We start from the raw sequence: 26,369 nt of genomic DNA, 5'->3' as shown, positions 1-26,369 counted from the left end.
CTGCCTAGTTATACTTAGTAAATTTGAATAAAATCAGATCATTAATATACATCTGAGAACAACATTTTAGGATTAGAAAACTTCAAAAACACAGTAGTTTCTAAGTCTTATTACAATTAACCACAGACAACGTTGTAAAAATAGCCGTATACTTACAGACTTTTAAGGATTTAAGCAGACATTGGTAAACAGATCTGTGATTTGACAGTTTGACAGTGAAAGCATGGTAGCAGAGCCATTCTGCTATCTGAATAGGGAGTATGCCAGATAGACCTTTGCTATCTTGAGCAATCCCTAGAGATAGAAAAGGAAAATAATGTAATTGAAAATGATGAGCACTAAGAAGTATGTCTGTCTTTTCTATAAATTCAGGATTTTTTACTAGAAACCTGTGTAGTCAGTGAAGTCTTGTACATCAAGAGAAAACTAAAAACTAGTGCCTGAAATACAATCTTCAGAAAACTGAGTTTAAGAAGAAAAATGCACCGTGATTCTTATCATGCACTTCACAACATTCATTCCTGATCTTTATCCCAAAATTAATCATCACACTGCACATTCAAGATGTTCTATTTGTCTAAAAAAAAAACCCCAAACAAATCCAAACCCAGTACTTCATTGCCATGAACATCCTATACCTGCATTTATTGTTTTCAGGACAGCATAGCAGCATGATGCAGTCCGAGAGATGATCCTTAGGAAGAAATCAGGATTTTTTCTAACATCTTGGCTGAATGGCAATTGGAGAACACAGGCATGGAATCTGTTCACAAAAACAGCCAATTTAATCAAAAGTCTTTTGCAATTTCAAGTGAAACCATGAGTACACAGCTTAGGTACTATCCAACATTTAAAAGCACACAACAATCTTTAGCTGTATGTTGAAGCTAACAGCTTCAACACTGTTACTGCATGACACCTCTCCCATATACACACATTCCTGGAATGTCAGACATATATGATGTTTGTTTCTACATTTTATGCTGAAATAAGATCTTGAAGCCATCTGCCTTGGTAACCAACTTCTCCTCTGAGGACAGCATAACTGTGTTATGTGCAGGGAAAATTAAACTACCCATCATCACCAAGTCCTTATCACAGACCATGCCACCAGAGGACACCCACATGAGAGTGTCAGAGGAAGAAAAAACAAAGCAAAGCCCCACAATAAATTCTGTTCAGGTATGCAGTAAAACAGACTTCCAAATGATTCAACCAACCAGGACACTCACTCCTTTGCCTATTTGGAAGCCAACTCTATAGAAGTTATTTGTATCATATGCTTCCTTACATTTGTTTGAAAATATTTTAAAACTGCTGACTTTTTTTTTTACCTTCAGGCTCTGGCATCAAAATCCTGCTTATGCTGAATATAGCCAATTACAATGTTGATTTTTAATTAATCAACAATGTGTATACTTGTTTATTAAATTGACCCAGCATATTGCAATAGCTTAAAAAAACTGTGACACTTTCAATATTTAAAGGACAGACCCAAGTACCATGCTGCATTCCAGGTCTTTGGCTGAATTACCCTGACATGCAGTTGTCACAGTGGACAGTCTTTTAAATCAAAAAACATACAAAGGCCACTGTTAGAATGTTACCATAAACTATAAACCAAACAGAAGTAGCTAAGTGATCATATCTATCATAGGAATATCTTAAATCACCCACAACACAAAAGTTTAAGAGTTGGACACATCAGTGCTGTACTGGACAAACCCAATACACATCTTGGTCAAAGAATACAGCTTGAATGTGGACCAAGACGAATTTGAGAACAAAACCAAAATGTTTCGTAACAAGTGTGAGCATAGCAAATGAGCAACATCTGATTCTGTGAAGAGTAAAGAACTTCTTGCACATTTTCTGTGTTAAAACAAAAAAATCCAATTACTTGCTCCTGCCAATCATTCAAAGTTTTCAGTGTACATAGTTTAGTATTTTCTTTCAACTTGCTTATCATTTTTGATTTCTTTCCCTTATCTTTGTTTAAAACATTCACTTCCTCTGCTGATCAACCCAGCTCGCAAATGCCAAGATATTACCGGCTAAGGAGCAATTAAAATGTAACAGCAATAAGAAACTACAATTAACTTGGTAGAATGAAATCTCACTTTACCTAAAGTTATACTGGTCAAAGTTCTATACGATTTTGACAGATACAAAGTTCTAAATATAAACTGGCTAACATTTAACTGATCTAAATATAAAATGGTTAAAAAGGCTTCTTATCATACTCCTGAAGCAAAACAGTCTGGTTATGTTGAGGTCAGCTGTCAAAAACAAGATACTGAAAATCCATTTGGTGAAGTATCACTTAAACACACACACATCAAATATATTCTGTATCCTAAACCTAACAGTATTACTTAAGAACAGGGCTGAAACAAGAATAACTTGACCTAGTACTGACATTGACTACTGCACCCATCACACATATATATACACACTGCACACTTCCATGGCACACTGTTTTCTAATTCATAGCTCCTCCATGTGTCAAGAGAGAGTATGAAATGTTGACACTTACTTCAGAAGACAGTGACCTACCTGTACGCCTGAAGAAAAAATATCTTGTAGATGTTAATGAGAACTGTTCTAAGGCTGTTGATCTAGAACAGAACAGAAACAGAGCTATAAGAATATCTTAGTGTCATAATAGGATTTGTTGAAGATCTAGACAAAAAATGCTTTACGGTAAACTTAAAAGATTTCTTTTATGCAACTAAGTTAACAATGTTGTGAAGGATCACTTCTGGAACCCTACATTTTATTTGATGTCAACATTTCCAGATAATGTGGATTTCCTCTCAAAATTTTTATGTTAGAACTCAAAGCAATTTTAATGCTCCTCATCACTGATCACAATATTGCCAAACATCCGCTTTCATATTCCCACCTGTAAATCAAGAAATAAACTATGACATTTCAGTTTGAGGACTGCACTCAGTTTGTATTTCATGTTTTTCCCAGCTGTTACACTTGAACTGAAGGTAAGACTTGATCTGATAGAAGTACAGGCGTAACTAGAAAAAAAAAAAAGTAAAAAAAGTAGTTGAACTCCATGGGTTAATAGACTAAATTAACTTCTGTTAACTAAGTCTCATTTAACTTCCAATGTTACAGAGGTTTTTGCTAATCAATGAGCCATTAGCTAAACGATGACCATAATTAAATTCAATGTTGAAAGAGACTAGCCCCTGTGGCATTAGGGGTATTAGCTAAGGGCTGACTTCAATACCTCAGGGCTGAAAAATTCACCCTGCAAAAAAAAAGCCAAATCAATAACCTTAAAAACAAGCTAAATGTATTTATTACATTGTCCAGCCAGAACATTATTAATTACTCCAGTGACAATCATCTTATCTAGATCTATGATCCATGCAATGCAGGAGCTTAGGCTTGAAGCCACCTTAGTTACTGGAACCACCCTGATGTTCCAGCTGCTTTAGTCAAGCTTATCAACAGCAAAGCCTTGAAACAAACATTGCGGTGGCTTGGCAGTACTGGGTTAATGGTTGGACTCGATCTTAAACGTCTTTTCCAACATAAACAATTCTATGATTTTATGATTCTGGTTAGTGTCTCCCAGAGCAGAAGCATCAATACCCTTTTCAACATAAACTGAGTTTCACAAACTCAGATAGTGAATAAATCTCTCTGGCTGTTGATTTTGGTCCTTTGCTATGGGAAACCACATCACAGAAATTCCTTTCCTAAAATGACCAAACTTATCAGTTTAGGAAGACTACTGAGGAACTTTACCACTCTATTGGTGGAAAACCTCCTCCTAATTTTCCACTGAAATGCTTAAAGGCTGCTTATACTAAAAATGGTCAATAATGAAGCAATGTTATCCTTGAGTTTAAACAGCTCTTTTCCATCTTTAGCAAACGTCTAATGCCACCTCTAGCAGACGATGTGAAGGGTCTACTGAACTTTTCAGTAGGATACATTATCCTATCCTGAGTCCTAAGCCACTTCAGTCTGTTTCGTGCAAATGGTCAAGGTTACTAGTTTAAAGAGAAGTTCTCTTCCCCACACGTTCTTCCCCATCTGAAGTGTACCAGAGGGAACACCTTTGATGTTGAAAGGATTGCTAGTCCCTCTGGTCTATATAGAATTAATATCAATCTGTTTTGCAATTAATTCAACTGCACCCTTCCCAACACACCCTTTTGCTTCTCCCACTATGCATGAGACACTGTAAAGCCAAGCCTGGAGTGTACAACTCTATTTACCTGGAGTAATCGCAATAAACCTCAAGTGTTTTTATATCTAGTAACAAACCACACCACGGGATCAAACGACAACCTGGCAGCTGCTTAAACTTGGAACATCCTGGGATATCGTCAACAGGAAAATTCACCACTGTCTTGTTTGGGTTTACTAAAAGGCCGTACTCAGGAATACCTGCTGTTAGAGTCCTAAAACAGAGAGAAACAGTTAGGCCAAGCCCCCCCCAGAAAAGCAGACAAAAACTGGCACCATGCTGCACGACACAAGATCTTGAACAAAAGGGCAGAAATCAAAGAATGCAGGGAACCACAGCCAACTCTTCACGTTAAGGAGCACAGAAATAAAGAAAGTGAAGACATTAGAGGTAAATAAATACATTCAATAAACACTTGAGGATAATGGAGAAAAAAATTTACAGATTGATACAAATTAAGCACATCAGCCATGCAACACTTCACACAAGCCATATGAACCATACTCACAGAAACCTCTGAAATAAAAATCACTGGAAAAAGACAGATGACAAGTTATTATTTTTGGAAGTTAACAAAACCAAGGAGAATCTATGTAACGGGAATCTCACTTATCTGATGAAAAGTTTTGAACTTTGAGGGGAGCATTTTTCCTAAGAATGTTTTCACTTCCAGAATGCCTGCTGATTACCTGCTACATACTGGACCAGCAGTGTCATGGACAAGGAGCAATTTGTCTCACTTGGCAATGTACTCATGTGCTTCATCCTTTTAAAGAGAGGAAGAGGTAGGCTCTTCTTCTTGGGCAGTCCTAGTCACAATGCTGTCCCCTCAAAACTAATTTACTGAGTCCCTCAGTTCTAATACTACATTAGGAAAAACTGGTACTACTCCATTTGTGGCAGAGAGCTCATAGGATCTGACCTGTAAACAGTTCTGGAAACCTCTCACAGATAAGGCTGCTTCTCTACAGAAAATCAACACAGTTGGTACAGAAGTTGATATAGAACAAAGATGCAGACAACTTCAAAGGGCAAGAAGGACAATACCTGCACTGCTACTCAAGTGACATCGTGCTCAAGAGATGCTGTAAGAGGTTAATAGCTTGAGGCCCTCACTGTTAGTTTGATTTATCGTTTCCAGAACTGTAAACCCACAGATCTCTAAAAATTTCCTTCTGTTCTGATAAGGAAATGAGGACAAATGAAGTCTTCAAAATACACTGTCCACTACTTCATCCAATTTATACTTCAAACTGTACTTAATTGATTGCTCCATTGCTCCATCACTTTTCAGGCTCACAACAGAGCTGCATCTTTCTGACTACTAAAAAGCACGATGCAACTGACTACACTGTAGATGCTAAGCTTTCCTTCACAACCTGTCCTTCGGATCCTTTAAATTGATTTTAGCATCAGCAGAACTCCCCTACGACAGCCTGTACTCTTCTCTTCACAGTAACCAGGAGCTTCTGGGATTCAATTTTTAAAGAAAAGGTAGTTCTGAAGCACAGTAAAGCATTACTGTTTTAAAACTTCTGTGTGAACTGCATACTACCATGCTATTGATATCTTCAGATACTCATCATGGAATGTTAATGACCAGAAAATTGTTAGCGATGTTGGATCAGACCAGAACTGCAGTCTTTCCCAGGCAACAGAAAGCAGTAGCATGAGTGCCCAACAAAAACATTTTAAAAATGTAAATAAGACATCTTAAAAATGTAAATAAGACATCTTAAAAATTTGAGGGAAATGGTTTTAAAAGACAACTCTCAGATGCTTTGGTTAGGTTGCAATACTAAATTTTGCTTGAAGATCCACCAAGGTCAGTAGGTAGGTCCTCAATTCAAACTTAAGCAGGAATTGCCCACCATGTGAACTGCACCAGAATGTTAACTGGCTATCGAAAAGGCAGTTTTAGGATTCCTCCCAAGCACAGGCTACTACCAACGACTCCAAAATAGCCCTTGATTGTTAACTCATAAAACAAATACACTTATGTGCATAAAGATGAAAAAGAATTACATAAAAGATAATAATGCTTACTACTTTGAAGACTAGGTCTCTGATAGCATACCTTAGAAAAGTTCTTGCCTTCATTAGATGTGGGGTAAGCAGCAAAAAATCATCAATGAGACGTATTAGGACTCTGTAATCAAGAAGAAACCAATGTTAGATTTTTCAATAAGTAATCCTTTCAAAGTGTTTTCATAAACTTCAGAGCAACAATGTGCCTGCCTATTTTAATTCACAAGATGGCAGAGGTTGATATGAACTCCAAATTGAGACTCATGAAGAAGTTCTCAGTTTTGCTTCTTTCCCAAACATAAATGAAAAAATTAAATAAAACAAAAAAGCAATGAGACTGGCTAGATGAAACATGAAGAAACTGACAACACAAACTATTCCACAGTGGCTTCCCTGGATACATGGGTTTACACTTTTCCAAGGTAGAATCTGCAGTATCTGTCTCTGCAAGACAAGGAAAAGAGGTGCCAGACCACGTGCACAAGTAGATTCTTGATGGGCTCCAACTCTATCTTTGTTTACCACATAAATAACTTGTTTATGAAGCTATAGCTTGATTGTAAACCAGAATATCATCCAGCACTGTAAAGACTGGAATTTTCCAACAGAATTCAGACCCCAAGCATGCCCATATTTTTCTGGTAAATCCTGCTTAGCAGATCACAGAAGTAGCTGTGGATCTGATGATACAGCCTCATTTTCAAAGCAAGAGTACTGCCATCACTATGATCAGATCAGCACCACCTTGGCCCAGCCAAGTCAATAACCACCTTTTTCTTCTGACTTACAGGACAAATTAAATTACCAAGACCATTCAACAGACACCTAAGCAACATTCTAAAATCAGCTCTACATGAAAACCACAATAAAGAGTGCATTCTTCTGAATCAGTTTCATAATTTGTTTTGTAAACAACCCCCTTTGAAAGCAACAGAGAGCTTTTCAGTCTCACATCAGAGCACCCTTAAGCCTGTAAGAACTACTATTCTTGTAGGGAAATGTTTAAAATTCTGACACCCAGCAAGCCTCCCAAGAAGACACACCAGACCGATGCACTTATCTATAGAATTCCCACAGGTCTTTTTCATTTTTGGGGGGAAGAATTCACAGCAATGAAGGGAGATGTCTGAACACAAGTTTCATGGTCCAGCTCATGACTAAAATACTCTAATCCAGGATTCAGCTGGGGATCTGCTCATACAAAGGTAATAGGAACCTCAAATTTTTTACAGCTAGTAAAGAGGTAAAGCTTTTATCAGGATAGCTTTCTGTCAAGTTTCAAGGAGCAAGCACAGCCAGGGCACAAAGACTGAGAAGATTTACCAAAAATCACACAGGGCTTCAAACAAGAACCAACATACCCCATAAAAAATCTGCTATAAAGCTCTGACCTTGATAAAAAAATTAAGATTCACCACCAGTGGATTGGAAAGACTTCAGACATAAGCCTGTAGTGTCATAAAGTCTGTAATAAACATCTCATTTTGTCTGAGGTGAAAAGACTCACAGATGATGTGAGTGAGGCATCGCCATTAACTTCTCAGAAGTACAAGAAAGCTTGTAAGACTCCTTACAGCACCCCTAAATTCAGTGCTCCTTCTGAGAATAAATCTCCTAACAAAGATACAGGAAAGCTTCTCTGCATTTTCTTCTCAATCTTGTAATAGGGAAATTCTCCAAAAAAACCCACCACAATTTCACTGAAGCTGTGGAGATGTTTGTGTGCACCACCCTCCTAATGAAGCTGGAAATCCTTGAAATTCAAAACTAATTGTCAGAGAAAATGACTAACACATATTATGGATTACTGTAACAGAACAAAGCATCCCTACCCATCCTGCTGTATTCCAGGGAGCAATTTGTTTTCCATATCTCCATAGAATAAGCTGCAAAGTAAATTTGACAAAATGGAGCCCTGTGGAATTCCACAGCACTGTAAGTAGTACCTACCAAAGAATAAAAGAAAAAAAAATCAAATCATGCAACAAGATCGCAGTAGCTGATAAATATTTTTTCCAACTGTAACATTACAAATATGCTATATGTTTGCCAGTTAGCCTTATTTAAACATTTTTTCTTCTTTCTTCTAAGAATCTACATAGAGATTTTTTACTAGAAATTTTAACTTTAACAGTGATAAAACCTTACTAATACACATACTCCTTTCGTATTAACAAACTCCAGGAGACAACTGCCATTAAATGAAAGAAATTGTATAACTGATCTCAAACCACAAGGCCTCCTTCTGCTGCAGTCACATCCTTCACTGAAGTTTTTTAGTTCTTTATGTTACATCCTACTGTGACAGCTTCAAGAGAAGTGTTCTTATACATCAAAGTGCACTGGGAGAATTTTCTATGCTACTGTCAACCAAATGGGTATGGCTCACAAAACCCAAGGGAATTATTTTCACAACACTTCTTTGAAGCAGTGAGGTACTATTTCACCACTATTAATGACTGAAGAGAATAAAATCAGACCACTTTTGAGCACTGATCCTATCTGTATTTTCAGTCATCTGAAAATACTCCTTGCAGTAATTTCATTTTCTTATAGACTTTTGTTAAATGTATCAAGTGATATTAAAAGATTTCTTAGAGGTCCCAAGCTCAATAATCAGCATTTTTCTCAAAACATCAAGTTAATGTTGACTAACTGTGATTTTTTAATGAGAAAAAGAGTCTATTTATTTACTGAACAAGCAACTTAAAAGGGGTAAGTTCATTTCAGGACAAACAGTATTTTTTCCACCAGGTTGTGACTGAATTGGAAAGTGTGAAGTCGGTTTTGTCAGGGTGTGTTTTCTCTGAAACCATTAAGATTCCATGAAATTACTAAAGTATGCCACAAGAGCACTTTTATGATCCTGCCAAAGGGAGCATAAGCATCAATGCTAGAAAAAAAATGTAAACATGCTTCTATGTGACTCCTCAAGAGCACTTCTCACTCTCCCTCAATCCTGTGAGATTCTAAAAGAAGTATTCCAAAACAAAGGTATTTTTTCCAGAGCAAGAAGCTATTCGTTCTCATATAAAGCACTCCGAATTTACAAGTAATGATCATGTAAGCACTTCCTTTTTTAGACATGGTACACATTTGCCACCTAGAGGCAAAATAGAAGTACCACGTCAGTATCTCTACCAACACAAGAAGAAATCTGCATCACTACCTTCTGTAACATCTGATTTTTAATTCTGGAGTTGCCAATAACTTAAATTCCTATTGCTACTGCCTTTTCTTTTTATTGCAACTTGCCACACAGCAAAACCATTGCAGTACAGAGAAATTACTAACAAGGTTTTGCACGATTGCTTGGATGTTACTCTTGCTTCTGCTCACCACTATGGATCCCACCACTTTAAAGTATATTCCTTTTGAATTACACTTGCAGTCTGAAATGAAGATTATTCCATATTCTGTGGAATAATACATTGTGAAGGTTATTCCATATTCTATGGAATAATACATTGTAAATAGTTAACATCATCCAGGCAGGAAAGATAAATTTTATTCAATATAAAGTTGACTCCAAACTCTTCATGGTTTTTTGGAGCTTAAATGGACATACAAATTTTTCATTAATATAAAATAAAAAAATCTTTAAAAGACAGCTATCAAAAAAAGTTGCCAGAGTCAATTAAAGATATCCTCTTAAAAAACAAACAAACCAAGCATGCTATAGAAAGAATAACTAATTTCTTTTTTACCTGTTTCTAATCTCCAGGATGCTGTTTTGCATCATTTGAAGGAAAAAATTAAACAGGCTGGAACTTGTCTCTTGGAAAGTTAAGCTCTAGAAATGTGACAAAACAAGATTCAAAATGAAAAACACGCTTTAACTTTGAAGATACACAGAAATCTTTAAAAAAGTAGAATGTAGCAGCTCAAACCCCTAAGTAAGTGAAAAGACAAACCCTAAACCAAACATCTCAACATACATACTAAAAAGCTTCTCACATCCAACAAGTTAGTTTTTGTTGGATGCTGGAGGCTTTTTTTGTTTTATGTTAGGAGAAATCAAATATAACATCTAAACCCACTTTTTGAAGTACTGGCACAATATATCTGATTATAACAATGTATAAGACCTTGCTCTTTTGGCCACTTTCTATCCTGTAGCACAGTTTCTGTATGTCATGATCTTTATGATTCCTGAAGTCTTGATACACTCACTTGCCCATTTTGCTATAATACACACTTCTCTAGGTATTACCAACACTTCCATTCATTGCTGTCCACTCAGTATTATGGAACATTTTGTTAAGAATTATAAGATAAAAAAATCCATTTACAACAATTTAAATACCCTTAACAATGACTTAAACTACAATAAAATTATTCACTCCTTGCATAGATTAGACAGCAGACAAATGTGCCCAGCTTTTGATAGAGCCATGCAAGATCATGATTACTTGCATTGCAAAGATGTGATGTACCAGTGGTACAGACACCCAGCTTGACATGGCACTTTTCTCAACATACTTTGCTCTTTGAAGATAATGACACACAAATTTTTTTCAAATGTAAAATATTTTTAAATAGAATACTGCTGCTTGTGCAATATCTGGCATAGTTCTCCAAATCAGTTTGAAAAATATAAGAAAATGTACTTATACATTAGAGATCCAGGTACTCATTAGACTTATTTTTGTAGGATCCTGGAATTGTACACCAGCCATGCCATATATTCTACTCCCATGTCCACAGATACACAAGATCATTTCACTTGTTAGAAATCACCTTTTGCCAACCACTTCATTTTCCGCTGCCAGGTTCAGAGAAAAAAAATTTAAAGAGGAGTTACTAGCCTGAAAGAACCTACCTATCTGCTCATCTGAGGCTCAGGAAATCTTGTAGGTTGTTATTATGGAACACCATGATTCCAAGAAAGGAAATGCATGAAGAAACTGCTTGAGCCTATCACCTACTTCTATGCCTTTGTCAACCTCCTTGCACAAAAGGAAGTCTTGAGAACAAACACTTGTATCACAAGAACTAAAATAGAAGAATGCTTGCTTCTTGCAACAAAACATCAACTGGAGTAAATTTAAAATACGTGTGATTTTTAACCATAGTTTAATTCACCAAAAGCAAGAAATCTCTTAAAAAAAAAACACATAAAAAGTTGATCTTGTTTGTGTTGCACATAACTCCCCTAAAGAAGGGTTCATTCTCAGCAATCTTGACAGGTAATCCTTAAAGTCAGCTTTTTAAATTTTTAATTAGCCATAAAAGAAGATCCTAAAACAACAAAAAACAGCTGTGCAGTTTGCTAGTCAAGATGCCACATCCTTAGCTACCTTGCTTATAATACATTTTGCTCATTCTTACTCCTGTATGTTTTGGAGATAAGAAGTGTTGACACCTGCTTTTATTTGATAGTTAATTTCTCACTTGAGGACTGTTGCAAGAAACAATGAAATTAGGAAAGGAAAAAGAAAACACTGGTTAAAATACAAGTTTGATAAAGTAATGAGAAAATCTGGGAACAGTCTAGAAGGACTTTTTGTCAGATTTCTTGCCTGGTGCACTCCTCCCATTGACCACTCAGAGCCTCTTACAACCATCCAAGAAGAAACAAGTCAAGTCTTTCTACAGAAGGTGCTGGTTAACTAGATGAGAAGTTATGTCACAACATAGTATGTACATACAAGTAAAAATCCCAACCTTCCTCTAATTCTTCTGGAGCTTTCTTTTTCAGTTGAAAAGAAGCCTCACAATACTTACCTGTTCAACTACAATTGCATTTTGCAATGAGGCACTCTCCTGAAGCTGGGACACAAACTGCTTCATGTCTGGCATAAAGTCCTTGAAAGTAGAAACCTGCATAATTGCTTACATTGTAAAAAAGCAAATGATAAAAGCAATAGAAAATTCAATAACTGACTTTCCTATTCAGTAGAGGTCAAAACCAGCCTTATTGTGTTATTTTACTCCAACAATTCTTCTGCTGTTAAAATGAAATGTTTCACACACTCTCTACTTCCACAACACATTTATCTTTATTTTTACTGAGAGTGAGTAAAAACCTTAAAAGGTATGGACTTAAAACAAGCTTTTCTACCCCTGGAAAATATCTAACAGTACTAAAAAAGGGTTAAGTACTTTACCAATTCAAATTGTGACTAAAGGAAAAATTTTCCTTGGACCAATGTATGTTTACAACAGCAAACAGAAGAAATCAGGAAGTCATACATGTCTCTTATAGAGTCTCTTGGCTCTTCCACTGGGGGTGACCATGATCACAGCATAGCGCCGTATGCAGTACACGGTTCTCTTCTCAGGCCTCAGGACCCGCGAAATCACCTCCACCAGTTTATTGTGAGGAATGCTATCATAAGCCCTGGACACATCAGCCTGGAACAGAAGAAATATCTTCCACTACAGATTCAGCAATATTGCTGTAAACATTGTGGTAGTATAGAAATATTGCTCTAGTATGTAAGCAAAGCTGAAGGATAGATCACACGGGAGTAAAATTATTGCACCATTCAGGGCAAATTCATGACAAAATAAAACCTGACTGCTTATCTGAAAAACCTTTCCCTGCTCATCAAGTATTCCCTTAGAAAGGAATATCCAAATCATCAGTTTTAACACTATTATTATTATACCATATGCAACCTTAAATCTAACACTAAACCCTCCATCATTTAAGTTCACAGCTGATATTTTTATGTTTAAATACTTTAAGAAATCTTCCTCACCATATGGCTATGGAGATGACATCTTGGACTTCTACAAAGCTGCAAATCTACATATTTTACCTTTCCCTTCCTTTCCTTTTCATATTGGAAACCTACCTCTGCTTTTATTTGTCACAGTAAAACCAGAAAACTCTCTGTAGAAGCAACAATCTTAAGATTATTGTAACACAAATTATGTCAATGACACTACCCTTTGGCTCAAAAGACAAGAAGACAAAATTAGGAAAGTTATTTCAGGGCAGGATGACAAGCAACATATGAGAGATGAGAACAGAGCCCCTCCATAATACACATAGATCTGTGAAAGTCACATATTTCTGTACACATTGCCCCAATTCAAAGCCATGAACTGAAATCAAATACAAAATGTCACCTGCTAGACAGAACCGACAAAAGTGTGAAGATGAAGAACAAACTCCTTTAAATAGTGGGCTACCACAAGCACTGATTTTTTCAAAGTGGGACAAGAAACTTCTTGGAAAGACACCAACCAGAAGTCTTACATTCATTTTCAACCAAAACTAATGACACTGAGACAGAAGAGACAATTTTTTAAGAGACACTGAATTTCTTCAAATGCACACAGAACATTTTTTCTGGTTTTCATATGGCTCAAAAGCTTATATGAGCTTTTATCTTTCTCCCACTTTTATACCCAGCTAAACGTAACTGCAAAAAATTCAGCACATGTACAGAAGCAAGAGCTCCTGCACAACTGAAAGATGGACAGAAAAAAATCTAGGTAAAGGAAGCTCTGCTGCAGGGACATCCATCCACAAAAGCAATCAACCACCCCCATCAAAAAACTAACCAGTCTCTAAGGTATGCACAAAATTTTATTTAAATAAAGAAATAGTTATGCAGTCAGATTACAGCTAATTAGCCATAAAAGTATCTGTACAAGCTGGTTTTGAAAAGCTAGTTTGAGTATGTGATTAAAAATACATACCTTTACACAGTAGAAATGAGGAATTTCACCACCAGCTTTAAGAATCTTTGTAACAAACTGCTTCCATGTCTTGTAGATATCATCCTTCCCAAACACTGAAGAGCCTAGAAAACTGGTGTTTACAGTCCGCTCATAATTTAACACACTAAACAGATTTTTTAGTTGAGTGTTGTAACGATTTATCTAAAGAGACCAAAGAGAATCACCTTAAATTATGCTAAAACACATTAAATTCTTTGTAACACAAAAATTACAAATTTACATAAAGTTTGAGATTAAATTTACATATTTACTGTATTATTTCACTCAGCTGAAGCTTTCAGAAAGCCTGAATATCACTGCAGTAACTACATCAAAGTGACAAAATAGTCTCAGAATTTTTTGGTACAGTTAAATCCTAATGGTTTATTCCTATCCTCGACTCTTGGAAATCAAGGTGTAACGGTTATCAATGCCAGCAAGTAAAACCACCATCAATCTGAAAATAACTTCTTAAATATCATTCACTCTCTCTGATGGAGATAATAACAGCAACAAGAACAGCAAGGAGAAGGTGTGCTCTGAGATTTAATGCAAACTCCGGCTGCACCATCATCTGGGCCTCTTGAGGTACCTGATCCAAGTAACTGAGCAAAGATTTAACTCGGCTGTGGGGATAGACAAGTACATCAGAGCAGCACTGAAGTTGTGCAGGTTGATTAGCTCTGTAAACACCATATTGTGGAATATTATGTGAAATAACAAACACTTCATAGTTCAGAACAGCTTTTTGCTGATGCTCTTTTCAGCTGGTCTGGGATCACATGGTCTGAACAGTTAGTGTTAAGAAGCTGTTGACCCCTCACCCATTTGGTGAACCTTCAATCTTGTGAATGAGATTCAGCCTTAAGGAAAAGGAATTAATGCAGCTGTGCAAGGCAGTGAAACTGGGATGCCAATATGTCTTCTGGTTAACTCCCTGTTAAATAGATTATTCTGTGCACTGAGTGTTCTGTCTCTGTTCCCACACTGCAATTACTCCCAGCTTCCTTCCTATCTCTCTACTGTGTTTGCTCCAGCTTCCTTGCCCTTCCTTAGACCCTCCTCTGTAACACACCCAGCTCACCACTGTTCACTGGCTCTACAGGCAACTTTACACTGTCGGTATTCAGGCAAATCCCAGGAGGCCAGACTCACCCACATCAAAAAACCAGGATTACCTGACAAGCCATGTTATTCTGTTGGGCTCATTTCCTTAAGATAGGTTTGCAAACAGAAGTTTGTGACTCTGGAACTGGAGGCTTGTGGTAATTAAGGATTGGAAAGGGAGAAGCTAAGCTGCAGCAGACCCATTCAGCCACTCTGATCACAACGTTACAGTCCACCATGTTAAAACTAGTTTTATGTAACAAAACCCCTTACTCCATTTATTAGTTACACCAAATGCACATAAAACAATGAAGTAAATAAAGACCTTCTTTTCCCTGCTTTCCTTGCTGATTGCTAGTGGTCCAACAACACCGCTCACTTTTACTATGGGTCTCAACCCATTTCGTTTGGGAATAAAGCGCAGCTTTGATGCCATAGTAACAATTTTTCTCTGACGGATCATCTCAATCTCCTCTGAAGACACAGGCCGTAACTGTACTTTGACAAAATGGTTTCTAAAATACAAACACACACTTGGGGTAAGCAATAGGAAAGGCAGAAAACTAAAACATTTAATGGCTTTATGATAACTAAAGCCAAATATTTTTCTAAGGTAATAAATACTAACCTCTACAGAAACTGACATGAAATTCTGAATTTCAAAACAATATCACAGTATCTTAATGACGATGTAATACAACAAGAGACCATACATTTCTGCTTGATGCAAATAAAAACCCCTCTTAACCCAAAATTTAAGCACAGATTAGTGGAATACATATTAACATTATGAAATGTGTTTTATGCAAGAAACAGGACATTGGATATTGCTCATGGTTTCAGAACTTTGAAAGGCATTAACAAAGTTGAAAAGAACTTTCTGAGAACTATTCTAAGAGAGCTCCTGGGAAGGACTTACAAACTGCAATGGCTGTTCTACTCCCAACAGTTAGGGGATCTACCACTTACTAGGAGTTATAGTTAATTCAGGTGCTGGGACACACAGACATAAGGGCTTCAGGTATCCCAGGCTCTGATGAGCAGGTGTCAGTTGAAGCAAACAGCAGAAAACGAAGAACCAAAGGCACCTGTCACAGGTTCTGAGCTTCCCAAGTTCACCCTAATGGGAAATATGTTTTCCTCTCAGAACCCCCCCTTAGGATTTACAGTTCCATGAAGCTTCAAAATCAATACTTTTCTACACAATGAATCAGGAAATGGTGGTGGAGCAAAAGCCCTTGTTTTTACTTAAGATGCAGAGTTAAAGTACCCTACCTGCAACATAAAAGACCAGGATCGATCTCCTGCACTGCTTGCATTGTTCAGATGGACAAAATGTGCCCTACACACTGATGGTTATGATATATACCCTGCGAAATAAGTGAGGCAAGTCAAGTCCTCACAAAAGACTGGACATCAATCTAAATTTGCAGGAAGACTTTTTACATCCCACAAAAACCAACAGGCTGGTTTAGCAAAAGGAGGCCACACTATTACAAAAGGCAGTGGGTGAATGGTGTAAACCTGGTAAAGATTCTCTAGAGGATACCTGAGAAGCCAAGAATGCAGGTAAGAGAGGCACACAAACACTTCTTTTTGTATGCCTACACAACTCAAATACAAGTTTATGATCCAGCTGCTTGGGACCCTTGGGTCTGAGGGATACAATGCATGATACCTAGAACATATAGTGGCATGCAGGGCCAGTGAATTGAGCTACTGAAAAAAGTTTTGAGGATTTATATTCAAAATTTAAATGGAAATTTCTGGTACAGATGCTGCCCAAAGGAAAGCAGAAATGATTGCTTTTCCACAGTGAGGGATCACTATTCTTTATAGAATTACATTCTTTGCTGAACACAACATGTACTATACTAGTAGATAGATAACCAGGGTGAAACAAGTTCAACAGAAAAAACTTAATTATCAAATTTCCATCCCTTTGCAGCTCACATTCAAGACTGGAAGGAAAAAAAATATGCACCTCTTACCACTATATCAAAAAATATGGCTTCCTTTGAAAGTGAAGACAAAGGCCAGTTATTGGCAGATCTTTAGTACTACCTCTGGCCAGCTGGAGAACTGGATACCATTTTGCCTGCAGCAACATTCATTGCTTATTTCATGGCATTTATAGCAGCGCTAATCTAGCAGCCACTGAATCGTGCTGCTTTTACTGGCACTCACAACCCTGTTAAGCACTGAAACTTGAAGGAACTCAACTGGATGGTCCTGTTGCCTTTTGACATCTCACTTCAATCTGATAGAAAAGTTTCAGAATTTCTGCAGTGTTTTTAATCCTCAGCAGCCACTGTGTTTGGCAAGAGGAAGGAGTGCATGAGCTTTAGGAAACCAGGTGCTCTCACAACACTGGGTTCATTATTTTTAAAACATTACACTCTGCAGGCTATGTAACTTGAATCAACTCTACCACAAAATACTGGATTTTTCTTAGTAAATTCTACTTTTAATTTGGGGAATGAAGTTTGGCATAGCTTCAAAAATTAATACCAAGTTGCCTGTGTACAATGACAGCACACTCTGATCTCCACCAATACGGCAAGGCTAATACAGAGATCCAAAGCCCCTCTCAGAACTGTGCTCCATGTACTTGAATGGGATTCTGCCCAGGATGATCTGCCAAAAGGACAGTCCTTTAAGATGAGGATTTACTCCCTGATGACAACGTAGTCTCTGCATAGGTAAGCTCACAAGTGCAGGTCCACTCAGTCCAGCCTGTTCCATCCATTCTCTTCCTATAGATGAGGATGAAGAAGAAATCAACAGGAATCAGTGGCTACCAGGGCCTTCCTGCAAACCAGCTCAGAGCAAATGCCTTGAGCAGCTCCAGCTGAGAACCAGAACAACCACAGCACATCCATTAGGGCAACAACTGAGGTCACCAGACACTCTTCCTCCAGAGAAGATGGAAGCAGCTCAGCAGCCTTTGGCACAGCTTCACCAGCAGTGCCTGGCTGGCTGTGAACAGCCTCAAAGTGGCCAAGGCTGCCCTAAACACCTGTATCCCAGTATCTCTAAACCCCAATTGCTTTCCTCCTATGTGAAGTTGGCAGGCGGCCACCCGTATGAAGGCAGGACACCGGACTCGTGGCAGACCTCATGCAGCACATCACACTTGAAAGAGCAGCGCTGAAAGCCCTGCCAGTGAAGCTTAACTGCAGCTGCTGGCAGCAGGCTCAAAGTCCTGATGAATTATGACTCCCGCAGCCAAGAGCAAACATCCTGTTCTTAGAACACGCCTTGGGCAAGCATGCAGCAGAACTTCCTTGGGATGGTTCTCCAGCTTGCAACAACCTGCAGTTCAGGGCCCTTCCAAGCCAAAGGTGAGAAGGGGCTTCCTGCATGCTAAGGAAATACGTGGGGAGGAAATCAAAAGAAACAAGACCCTAGATTAAGGTCTTTTGAGTTCAAAGCACCTTGTCCTTACACACTGGGCTTTTCTGAGAAACAGGGAATCATGAACAAAAGAGCTAAATCACAAGTTATTTGTTTTCTTTTAACCACAAACCCACCAAAAATCCATTATTTACTACTTCTATTATTTCTTTGTTGTATCTTTACTATTGAAAGTCAGTACTTGATCATATTTTGTGCCAAAAAATAGTCTTTAAGTACATTAAAAGTGCATAAAACACTAATTGCCACACTACAGCTGTTAGTTTGATGACAAGAAAACAAAATGTGTGGGACTGAACGTTACATTCTATTACTATTCAAAGTGCATTTTCTGTGCTACAACTGCAAACAAGATTGAGACCCCATCAAGTGCAAACACAAATGCAAAGAGTGGCACTGGAGATATCAATGCTGAAATCAGGGAGTGATGGGGCAGGAGGGGAAAATTATAACATTATAACAGAGCAAAAGCAAAACATTTACCATACAAAACAGCCACTAAAACACAAGACATAAAATATACTAATTTTTCACAATTCCAAAGCTCTCTAAGACAACAGCAATTTATAATGAAAACCTGAAAGATGTGAACTAGGCAGATGGGTGCACAACACTGCTCATTAAAATTGCCTTACCTATTTTCTCACTTATTTTTTTTTAATTTTATCTTAAATGCTCCCCTAACTTAAATACATGCATGCATTTTTAAGACCAAAAAACCCAGCACAGAATTCCAGCAATACTAAAAAAGGAGCTGTGGCTTCTAAAACCCTTAACCTTCAAAAATAACCCCCTAAACCCACTAGGCTACTGTCTGATTTTTATGAATAGAGTATTATAGCCATAATATAGAGTATTTCACAGAGCCTTGATTTTGGCTCTGTTGTTTCTAAATTAAAGTAGTTAAAGCAAATTGAGTATTTTTAAAATGAACTTTCACAGTTTGAGTTTCTATCACTAGGTTTTACTCGTTGTTAAAAGGTATCAAAAATGGATTTATCGTAACAAAATCCTCTTCATACTGGATTTTATTATTGCAAAGATTTCTCTTCTAATAAAGAAGTCTAAATTGAATCTGTTTTCTCAGACATATTTCTGAAATTATAAACTGTGCAAGCTACAATAACAGGTTGAAATATTCTCTGGGAAACAAAGCAAATAAAATGAAGATAAATGGACAATAAATTATAGCAGAAATATACCTTTACACTACAAAACACATGATTTCTACATCTCCATTAATGTTTAACTGGTTTTCTAGTGTTACCTAATTCCAATGTTCTGTAACTTGCCCCAAATAAACTTTCGGTAGTAGAAGAGCATGTTTTTCTGGAACATGGTCTCGGTGATATAGAAAAATGATCTGAGCAACTCAACAACATAGGTACCCATCAGCCAGTACAGGAACTTGGCCAAAATTTCTTCACGGTAACAATGTTCATCGGCAGGAACAAAGTGATCACCTTCAATAAAAAATTCAAAGGTAGTTATAGTAACTATCAACTCTTAGCAAAGTAAAGAAACAGAACACACTAACAAGAAAGTTGCACAACATTCTTGCCTTAGCTTGAGGTCATGAGAAGGAAAAAAGGTTAAGTACGAACAATTACACAGACGCCACTCCAAATTTTCAGGGCATTAAATAATGCAACTGACCCAAGCTTAAAGCACAAACACAGGAACTGATCTGCAGTGACAACCTGACAGAGGACACAGATACATGCCATAGTAGCCCAAAGTCTTACTTTCTTCCCCCAGCATTGATTGTGCATGAATTTTAATGCACAAAGGCAAGATTATTGTAAAAGGAGAGGTAAAATAAAAAGAAACAAGTCTACTACAATATAAAACTTAAAAAAAAAAAAGGAAGCAAAAGACTGAAAGTAACCTAGGTATACTGTAAAAAATTAACAAAATTAAACTGGGATAATTTGGGGATAAGTCTGATACTGAGATTTCCCAGTTAGGTGAAAATTCATTAATTACAGGTTTAGGCTTTATTTCAGACATTCTATATAAAACTTATTGCTGCAGTCAAAGAAAAAATTCAAATCACCAGAAGTCCATCAGTACTTCCAATATTTAGATGGGATAACAATTATGAACCCAGAACATTCCTAACTACTGTCAAATTTATGATCTCGTAGATCTGTAGTTATGTCTAAATACGAATGAACAGGGAGTATCACTTTGTGCTACAATACTGATTTTGTTTGGCCAATTTCCAATAATAATTTTTCTAATTACATTTAAAGAGTAGAATTTAGCCCAACTGCAACAGGATTCTTAACGAAACCACATAGAAATACTAGTTTAGCTGTTTAGCACAAAGCATGAATGTGTTAAAAACAGCTTGATTTTGATGCAACAGACGTGACAGTAAAATCTATAAAATGGAAATAAATTTTCAGTTTTCTATTCTGTTTAGTTTTTTCATGCTCCAGGGAAGAGACATTGTCATGTATTTACAGCACTTTAAAAAAGACTAGTACTACTTCTGGTCAGCAGCCAGTTAACACCAGTGAAAAATTCCACTGTTGGAAAACTAACTAAAGAGATGCAATATGCATCTCTTTAGTTTGCATAATTTGCAAATTGAATCAGGATGCTGACACGTAGCTGCCCTGGAAATAGGTAAGTTCTTTTCTAAGTTCTTGACAACAGATGGAAACAATGACTACAATTCAGGAAATTGTCAAGAAACTACTACCACTTTTGGAGGAAAAAAACAATTCCACCTACAGTGCAGCAAAGCCATTCAAGGGACATTTAAACATCAAGTACATGGGAATACTTCCATGAAAATTAAAATACGCCTATACAGTGCTTTGCCTGGAATATGGCCAGAGAAGAGGGCATCACATTTTTCAAAGATAATACGTTCCAAATTACAATTAATCAAACACATATTTTACAATACAGACTTTTAAAAAATTTAACTCCTCAGCATTTGGAAAGTGTGGTTTTCAGTGACAGTTTCTGAATAAAGCAATACTTTTTCCTAGAATTAAGAGTTTCCTGTGAAAGTGTAACCTCCCTTATTTTTGACATCAGTTCACAAACATCAGACCTTGATTTTCCTCCCACACTCAAAAGAACCTGTAACAGTTTCAGAACTTTTTGCACCTTTTAACAAAAGAATACCTTTTCCAGCTCACATTACTATAGGATCCAAGTCCAATACTGGGTTAAAATAAACACTAAGCATAGCAGTTAAGGGAGAGCAATCCATATTGTATAGATGAAGAACAGGAGCATAGAAAAATGGAAATATGCACTAGATCCTACAGCAATCAACCCCAGAACCACGGCTTCAGCCGAGATTTAAATCCTAGGACAGCGTCTGAAGAACAAACTCAAGGAAAGGAAGATTCATTGTCATTTGAAAAGAGGACTAAACAGGAATGGATTCAAACACAATCTGGAGCAATCAGCTGTTGCCCTCATGAGAGCTTTTTAGCCAAGGATCGCTTGACCAAGGGGCTTCCACACCAATTGGCCAGACTGAAGCTGTGCTCAGTAGGGCTCTCTTGATCCTAGAGAATGGCTCTAGGAAAGGTGACAGATGATGACAGCCCTCTTTACATGGACATGTAGTGATAGGAGAAGGGGTAAAGGTTTAAAATTGAAAGAAAGTATGTTTAGATTAGGTGTTAAGAAGAAATTGTTTACTGTGAGGGTGGAAAGGCACTGGAACAGCTTGCCCAGAGTGGCTGTGCATGTCCCAGCCCTGGAAGCATTCAAGGACAGGCTGAATGGGGTTCTGAGCAACCTGGTCTAGTGGAAAGTGCTCCTGCCCATGGTAGGCAGGTTGGAACTGGATCTTTACAGTCACTTCCAATTCAAACCATTCTGTGATTCTATAGTAGGCAATCCCTGTATTGAATGGGTCTCATACTCACATCTTTCTCCCAGGGCTGATGTGAAGAAGTAAAAAAACCTGGTTTTTTACACTTCCACGGCAGAGGAACACATGCCACTGCAAGTGTCCTGATTTGCTTTTAGTTTTTGCTGAACTCTTACACTAACCAACAGGCAGAGTGGTTATTCCTTACGTGCTTAGGTCATACTTCAATAGATTTTCAGAGTTACTGCAATTTGGATGGCAGGAGTGGATGGGGAAGAGTTTTGTTTTTTGTTTAGCTCAGGTTCTGAATTCATGTTTATGAAAACATCATTCTATTAAACAAAAACAGCATGAATGCAAACAAGCTTTGGAAGGAAGGCAGGCTTCCACCATCAGTTACAAACACTACTAGGTCTGCTCCCTCAGCTATGGTTATTACCAATGAACTCAGGAATTCTGAGTCCAGATTGAATATCCTCCCCTTCCCACCCTCAAACATGAACACCAACAATTTGACAGCCCCACCACTTAGTTCTTTAATATAAGAAGTACCTTTGCCTAGACGAAGCCACATGCAGTCATTCACTCTCATCCTCCACATCAACTCCAGCAACGAAAGCTTAGACCTTCCCCTGGAAAGGAACACTTTGACATTTTTTAGGAACCGGCACTTGTTGTGGTTTGAACCCCAAAGCTCAGGGGGGATGACCTTCTCCAGGCAAGCCCTGACAAACATGTACACCTGCCAGTGGCTGCTGTGCTGCCTGAGGAGCTCTTTGAGGACTGAATCACGTGCCTCTCCCGGGTTTTGCTCCTCACTCGGCAGCGACTCCCCACGCGCAGATTCCGCAAGGGGAGCACCCAAGTTGTCTGGCACATCAGTGCGACCAGATTCACATCTGCTGCTTGTCACACCCTTAGCAGGCTCTTTCCTAAACTGTTCTGCTTGCTTCTGAGCCTCTGCTTCCCCAGGCAAGGCTGCCTGACAACACAGCTTGATTTTTCTCATAGTGATTTCATTTATCCAAACAGGGCAATTTTTTCTCAAGAGAGCTAAGTAAGCACATTTTCTATGGTTCTTTAGCAGTTTCTGAAATGTATGCCTCATTTGCCTGTAGCGTTTGGGCAACCTCTTCTTTCTCTGCTTGTGTTCTGGCAGACTTTGGTTATGCCTTTGCTGAACCTGACTTTTCTTTAAGAATATAGCTTCTAGAAGCTGTCTTCCACCTGCCTGAGAGTCCTGCAAGCGATTCAATACAAATGATTTAGGAAAACACTCTCGGAAACTCCTGCAAGAATACCGAAGAGAATTCCTCTCAATGTATACTGCAGAACTCAGGAATCTATTTTGTACCTTCTTTGATGAATGAGGTTGGGCACTTTTCTGCTCTCTGCATCCTGAAGTACCCTCCACGGGTTTGGTTTGTCCTGAAGCCAACTGAGACATATACATATGCATTTCTACTCTTGTCCTATGAACTAAAGAACGACCAGACACAGCACTGCTCCTTCTTTCAGAAATACAGGGGGTTTTAATGACACCTTCAGAATGTGGTGCTACACATGTAGCTGTAGCTACACATCCAGTTTCAGATCTCTCTGAACTACTTGGGTTTACATCAGGAACAGGACTACAAGCCTTTTCATCTCTCACTTTCTCCCCTATTTTTGCCCTCTTGGCTGGAATTTCAAGTTCTTTTCTATGAATCTTCCTTTTTAGAGATGGAGTTATACCTGAAACACATGAATTGGAGCTACTCTGTTTTTCCTGATGTTCAGTAAGCGTTCTGATCTCTTTGCTTGCTTCAGAAACAGCTTTTGCAGAACACTGGTCAGGGGGCACTAAGCTTTGTCTCTCGTTATTTCCTTCATTTCTCATTCTGGAGACATTATCTTCACATCTTTGTCTGTATCTCCACCTATATGACTTTAAAAGATAATTTCTATGAAACTTAAGCCTTTTTCGCACATATTTAAGCAAGCTAGTACATTTATGCCTTGAGAACCTTTGTCTAACAAATACCAGGGATGAGTCTACATTAGATGAAATAAGTTCATAAACTGGCTGGCCACAAACTTGGTAACAATTACTAGGGGGAACTAGCATAAAGACTGCGCAGTGTTCCAATAAATACATCATCACATCATCCCCTATCCGGCTCAGCAGTGTCTCCCAGAAGCCACTCATGCGAAGATTTTCAGTGACAGTGTTGGGTAGGTAGCTGTGTATCTTTGAAAACGGCAGGGTAGGGAATTGAGAGCTGTTTTCATCCGGTAAGGAGTATCCATACGCGAGGACATTCTTCTTCTTCTTTTCACACAGTCTCTGAACGACTCTTGCGATGACCTCACTCTGACTAGATAACTGAAAAAACAAAGAAAAAAGAAAATTAGCTTTCTTCACTTACTCCTTCATAAACAACAATTCACCCTTTAAATAAAAACACATGCAAAGATACACAGCCCTAAACATCAGCTTTCAAAACAGCATCAACGATTCACAAGCATCATCCTCAAAAATTAAGACTTCCCAAGCGTAGTGCAAGATGTTCACCTGTAGAAATGTAAGCCAACGGTTTGAAGGAAGCCTTTTTAACATCTGCCCTTTTGATCCTGGCTTTTATGCCCAGGAAACGCCCTTCCCTGTTCCCTTAGCGTCCCTCAGCAGCTGGGACTCCACGGTCTCCAGTGAATCCGCGTTCGCAGGCACGCATACGTGCTCGCGCAGGCTCCAACCTCCGGGGAGCTAACGCTAATTTTATTGAGGCCTCCCTTTCCTTTTATGTAAAGGAAAATTCAAGCGACTCGGCACACCATTCCAAGACCCATTTTAACAAGTTGTCCTGGCTTTACAACATCTGCGTCCTACCACAGCAGTTTCACTCATACGGCACGAAGAAAAAAAGCGATCTTCCCTTTCTGAAAAGCTTTTACTCTGCTTAAACACTGACCCGTTCTACCCGCCTCTTCTCTGATCTCTCAAGAGCGGGGCACTCTCCATCCCCACTCGCTCCCCGGCCCCATTCGGCCGGTCCATCCCTGCCCACAAGGGCAGCGGGGACTCAGGGAGCCCCACGCACAGACCGGCAGCGCTACCCGCCCGCGCTAGGCCGGCACCTGGGCTGCGCTCCCCAGCCCCGGGAAGAGGCAGGGGCACGTTCCCCCGCTCCCCGCCGGCTCTGGGGCAGCACGGAGCGCGGGGGGCTGCGGGAGCGCCCCGGCCCGGCCGGCAGCCGCCGCCAGGGGCCGAGGGCCGCCGCCCGCCCCTGCGCACGCACGGAGCGCGGCCCGGGAAGCCCCGGCAGGGCTCCCGCTGCTCGGCGCGGGCGGCGGCCCCTCGGCCCCGGGCCCCTTCCTACCTGCTGGAAGGTGAAGGGCCGCGGGATGGCGCGGGCGCCGCGGGGCATGCACACGAGGCACTGCCTCACGAAGGTGCGGTAGCCGAGGCCGTCGTGGGCCCGCAGCACCTCGGCGTGCCCGGCGCCGCCGTGCCCCAGCCGCCAGACGAAGGTCTCCAGCGGCACGGCCGCGGCGTAGCAGCGGCGCAGCGCGGACAGCACGGCCGCGAAGGGGCCCCCGCCCGCCACGCTGCGGCCGAGGCGGCCACGGCGCCACCGGGCGCGGCCGCGGGGCCCCTCCGGCCGCGCCGCTCGCCCACCGCGCATCGCGGAGCAGCTGCTGAGCGATGAATTCATCAATGAACTAAAGCATTAAGCGGAGAGGCGGGAGAAACAGCCCCTGGCCACGGCATCCTTTTGAAGGCGCGGCCGCTCCGCGCCGGTGCCCCCCGCGTGGTCGCGGAGAGGCGGGGCCGGGCCGGGCGGGGCGGGCGGGGCGGGCGGGGCGGGGCCGGGGGCCGCTGTCCAGCGCGCCGGCAGGGACAGCGCGGGAAGGGAGCGCTGCAGGGCGCTTTGTACTCGGGATCAGCACTCCCTTGAGGATCTATCTGAAATAAGAGCGCCTATAGGAGAGATTACGGTGGAGATGAACACAACAAACTGTAAAAATATCGAAGTGGCTCACCCTGGGATTTTTTGTCATCAAACTCATGAATGAAGAAACCAAATCGCCTGT

General features: G+C 39.6%; 1 protein-coding gene across 1 annotated transcript in view; it reads right to left on the bottom strand.

Moving 5' to 3' along the window:
* TERT (telomerase reverse transcriptase) overlaps positions 1–26,104 on the bottom strand; it is a 30,180-nt gene extending 4,076 nt beyond the window's left edge. The window contains exons 1-15 of the mRNA XM_063398500.1: positions 25,655–26,104; positions 22,848–24,660; positions 19,716–19,911; positions 15,357–15,546; positions 13,904–14,086; positions 12,443–12,604; positions 11,975–12,070; positions 9,955–10,040; positions 8,080–8,193; positions 6,297–6,368; positions 4,248–4,433; positions 2,906–3,032; positions 2,557–2,618; positions 639–763; positions 157–294 (exon numbers count right to left, since the gene is read on the bottom strand). Of these exons, the coding sequence (XP_063254570.1) occupies positions 157–294; positions 639–763; positions 2,557–2,618; positions 2,906–3,032; positions 4,248–4,433; positions 6,297–6,368; positions 8,080–8,193; positions 9,955–10,040; positions 11,975–12,070; positions 12,443–12,604; positions 13,904–14,086; positions 15,357–15,546; positions 19,716–19,911; positions 22,848–24,660; positions 25,655–25,990 (3,886 nt within the window). The 5' untranslated portion in view covers positions 25,991–26,104. The remainder of the gene's footprint in view (positions 1–156; positions 295–638; positions 764–2,556; positions 2,619–2,905; positions 3,033–4,247; positions 4,434–6,296; positions 6,369–8,079; positions 8,194–9,954; positions 10,041–11,974; positions 12,071–12,442; positions 12,605–13,903; positions 14,087–15,356; positions 15,547–19,715; positions 19,912–22,847; positions 24,661–25,654) is intronic.
* Between the last annotated feature and the right edge of the window lie 265 nt (positions 26,105–26,369).

This window comes from Prinia subflava, chromosome 1 (assembly GCF_021018805.1).
Source record: "Prinia subflava isolate CZ2003 ecotype Zambia chromosome 1, Cam_Psub_1.2, whole genome shotgun sequence".
Classification (NCBI taxonomy): Eukaryota; Metazoa; Chordata; class Aves; order Passeriformes; family Cisticolidae; genus Prinia; species Prinia subflava.
This window is presented reverse-complemented; position numbering and strand designations above follow the sequence as displayed.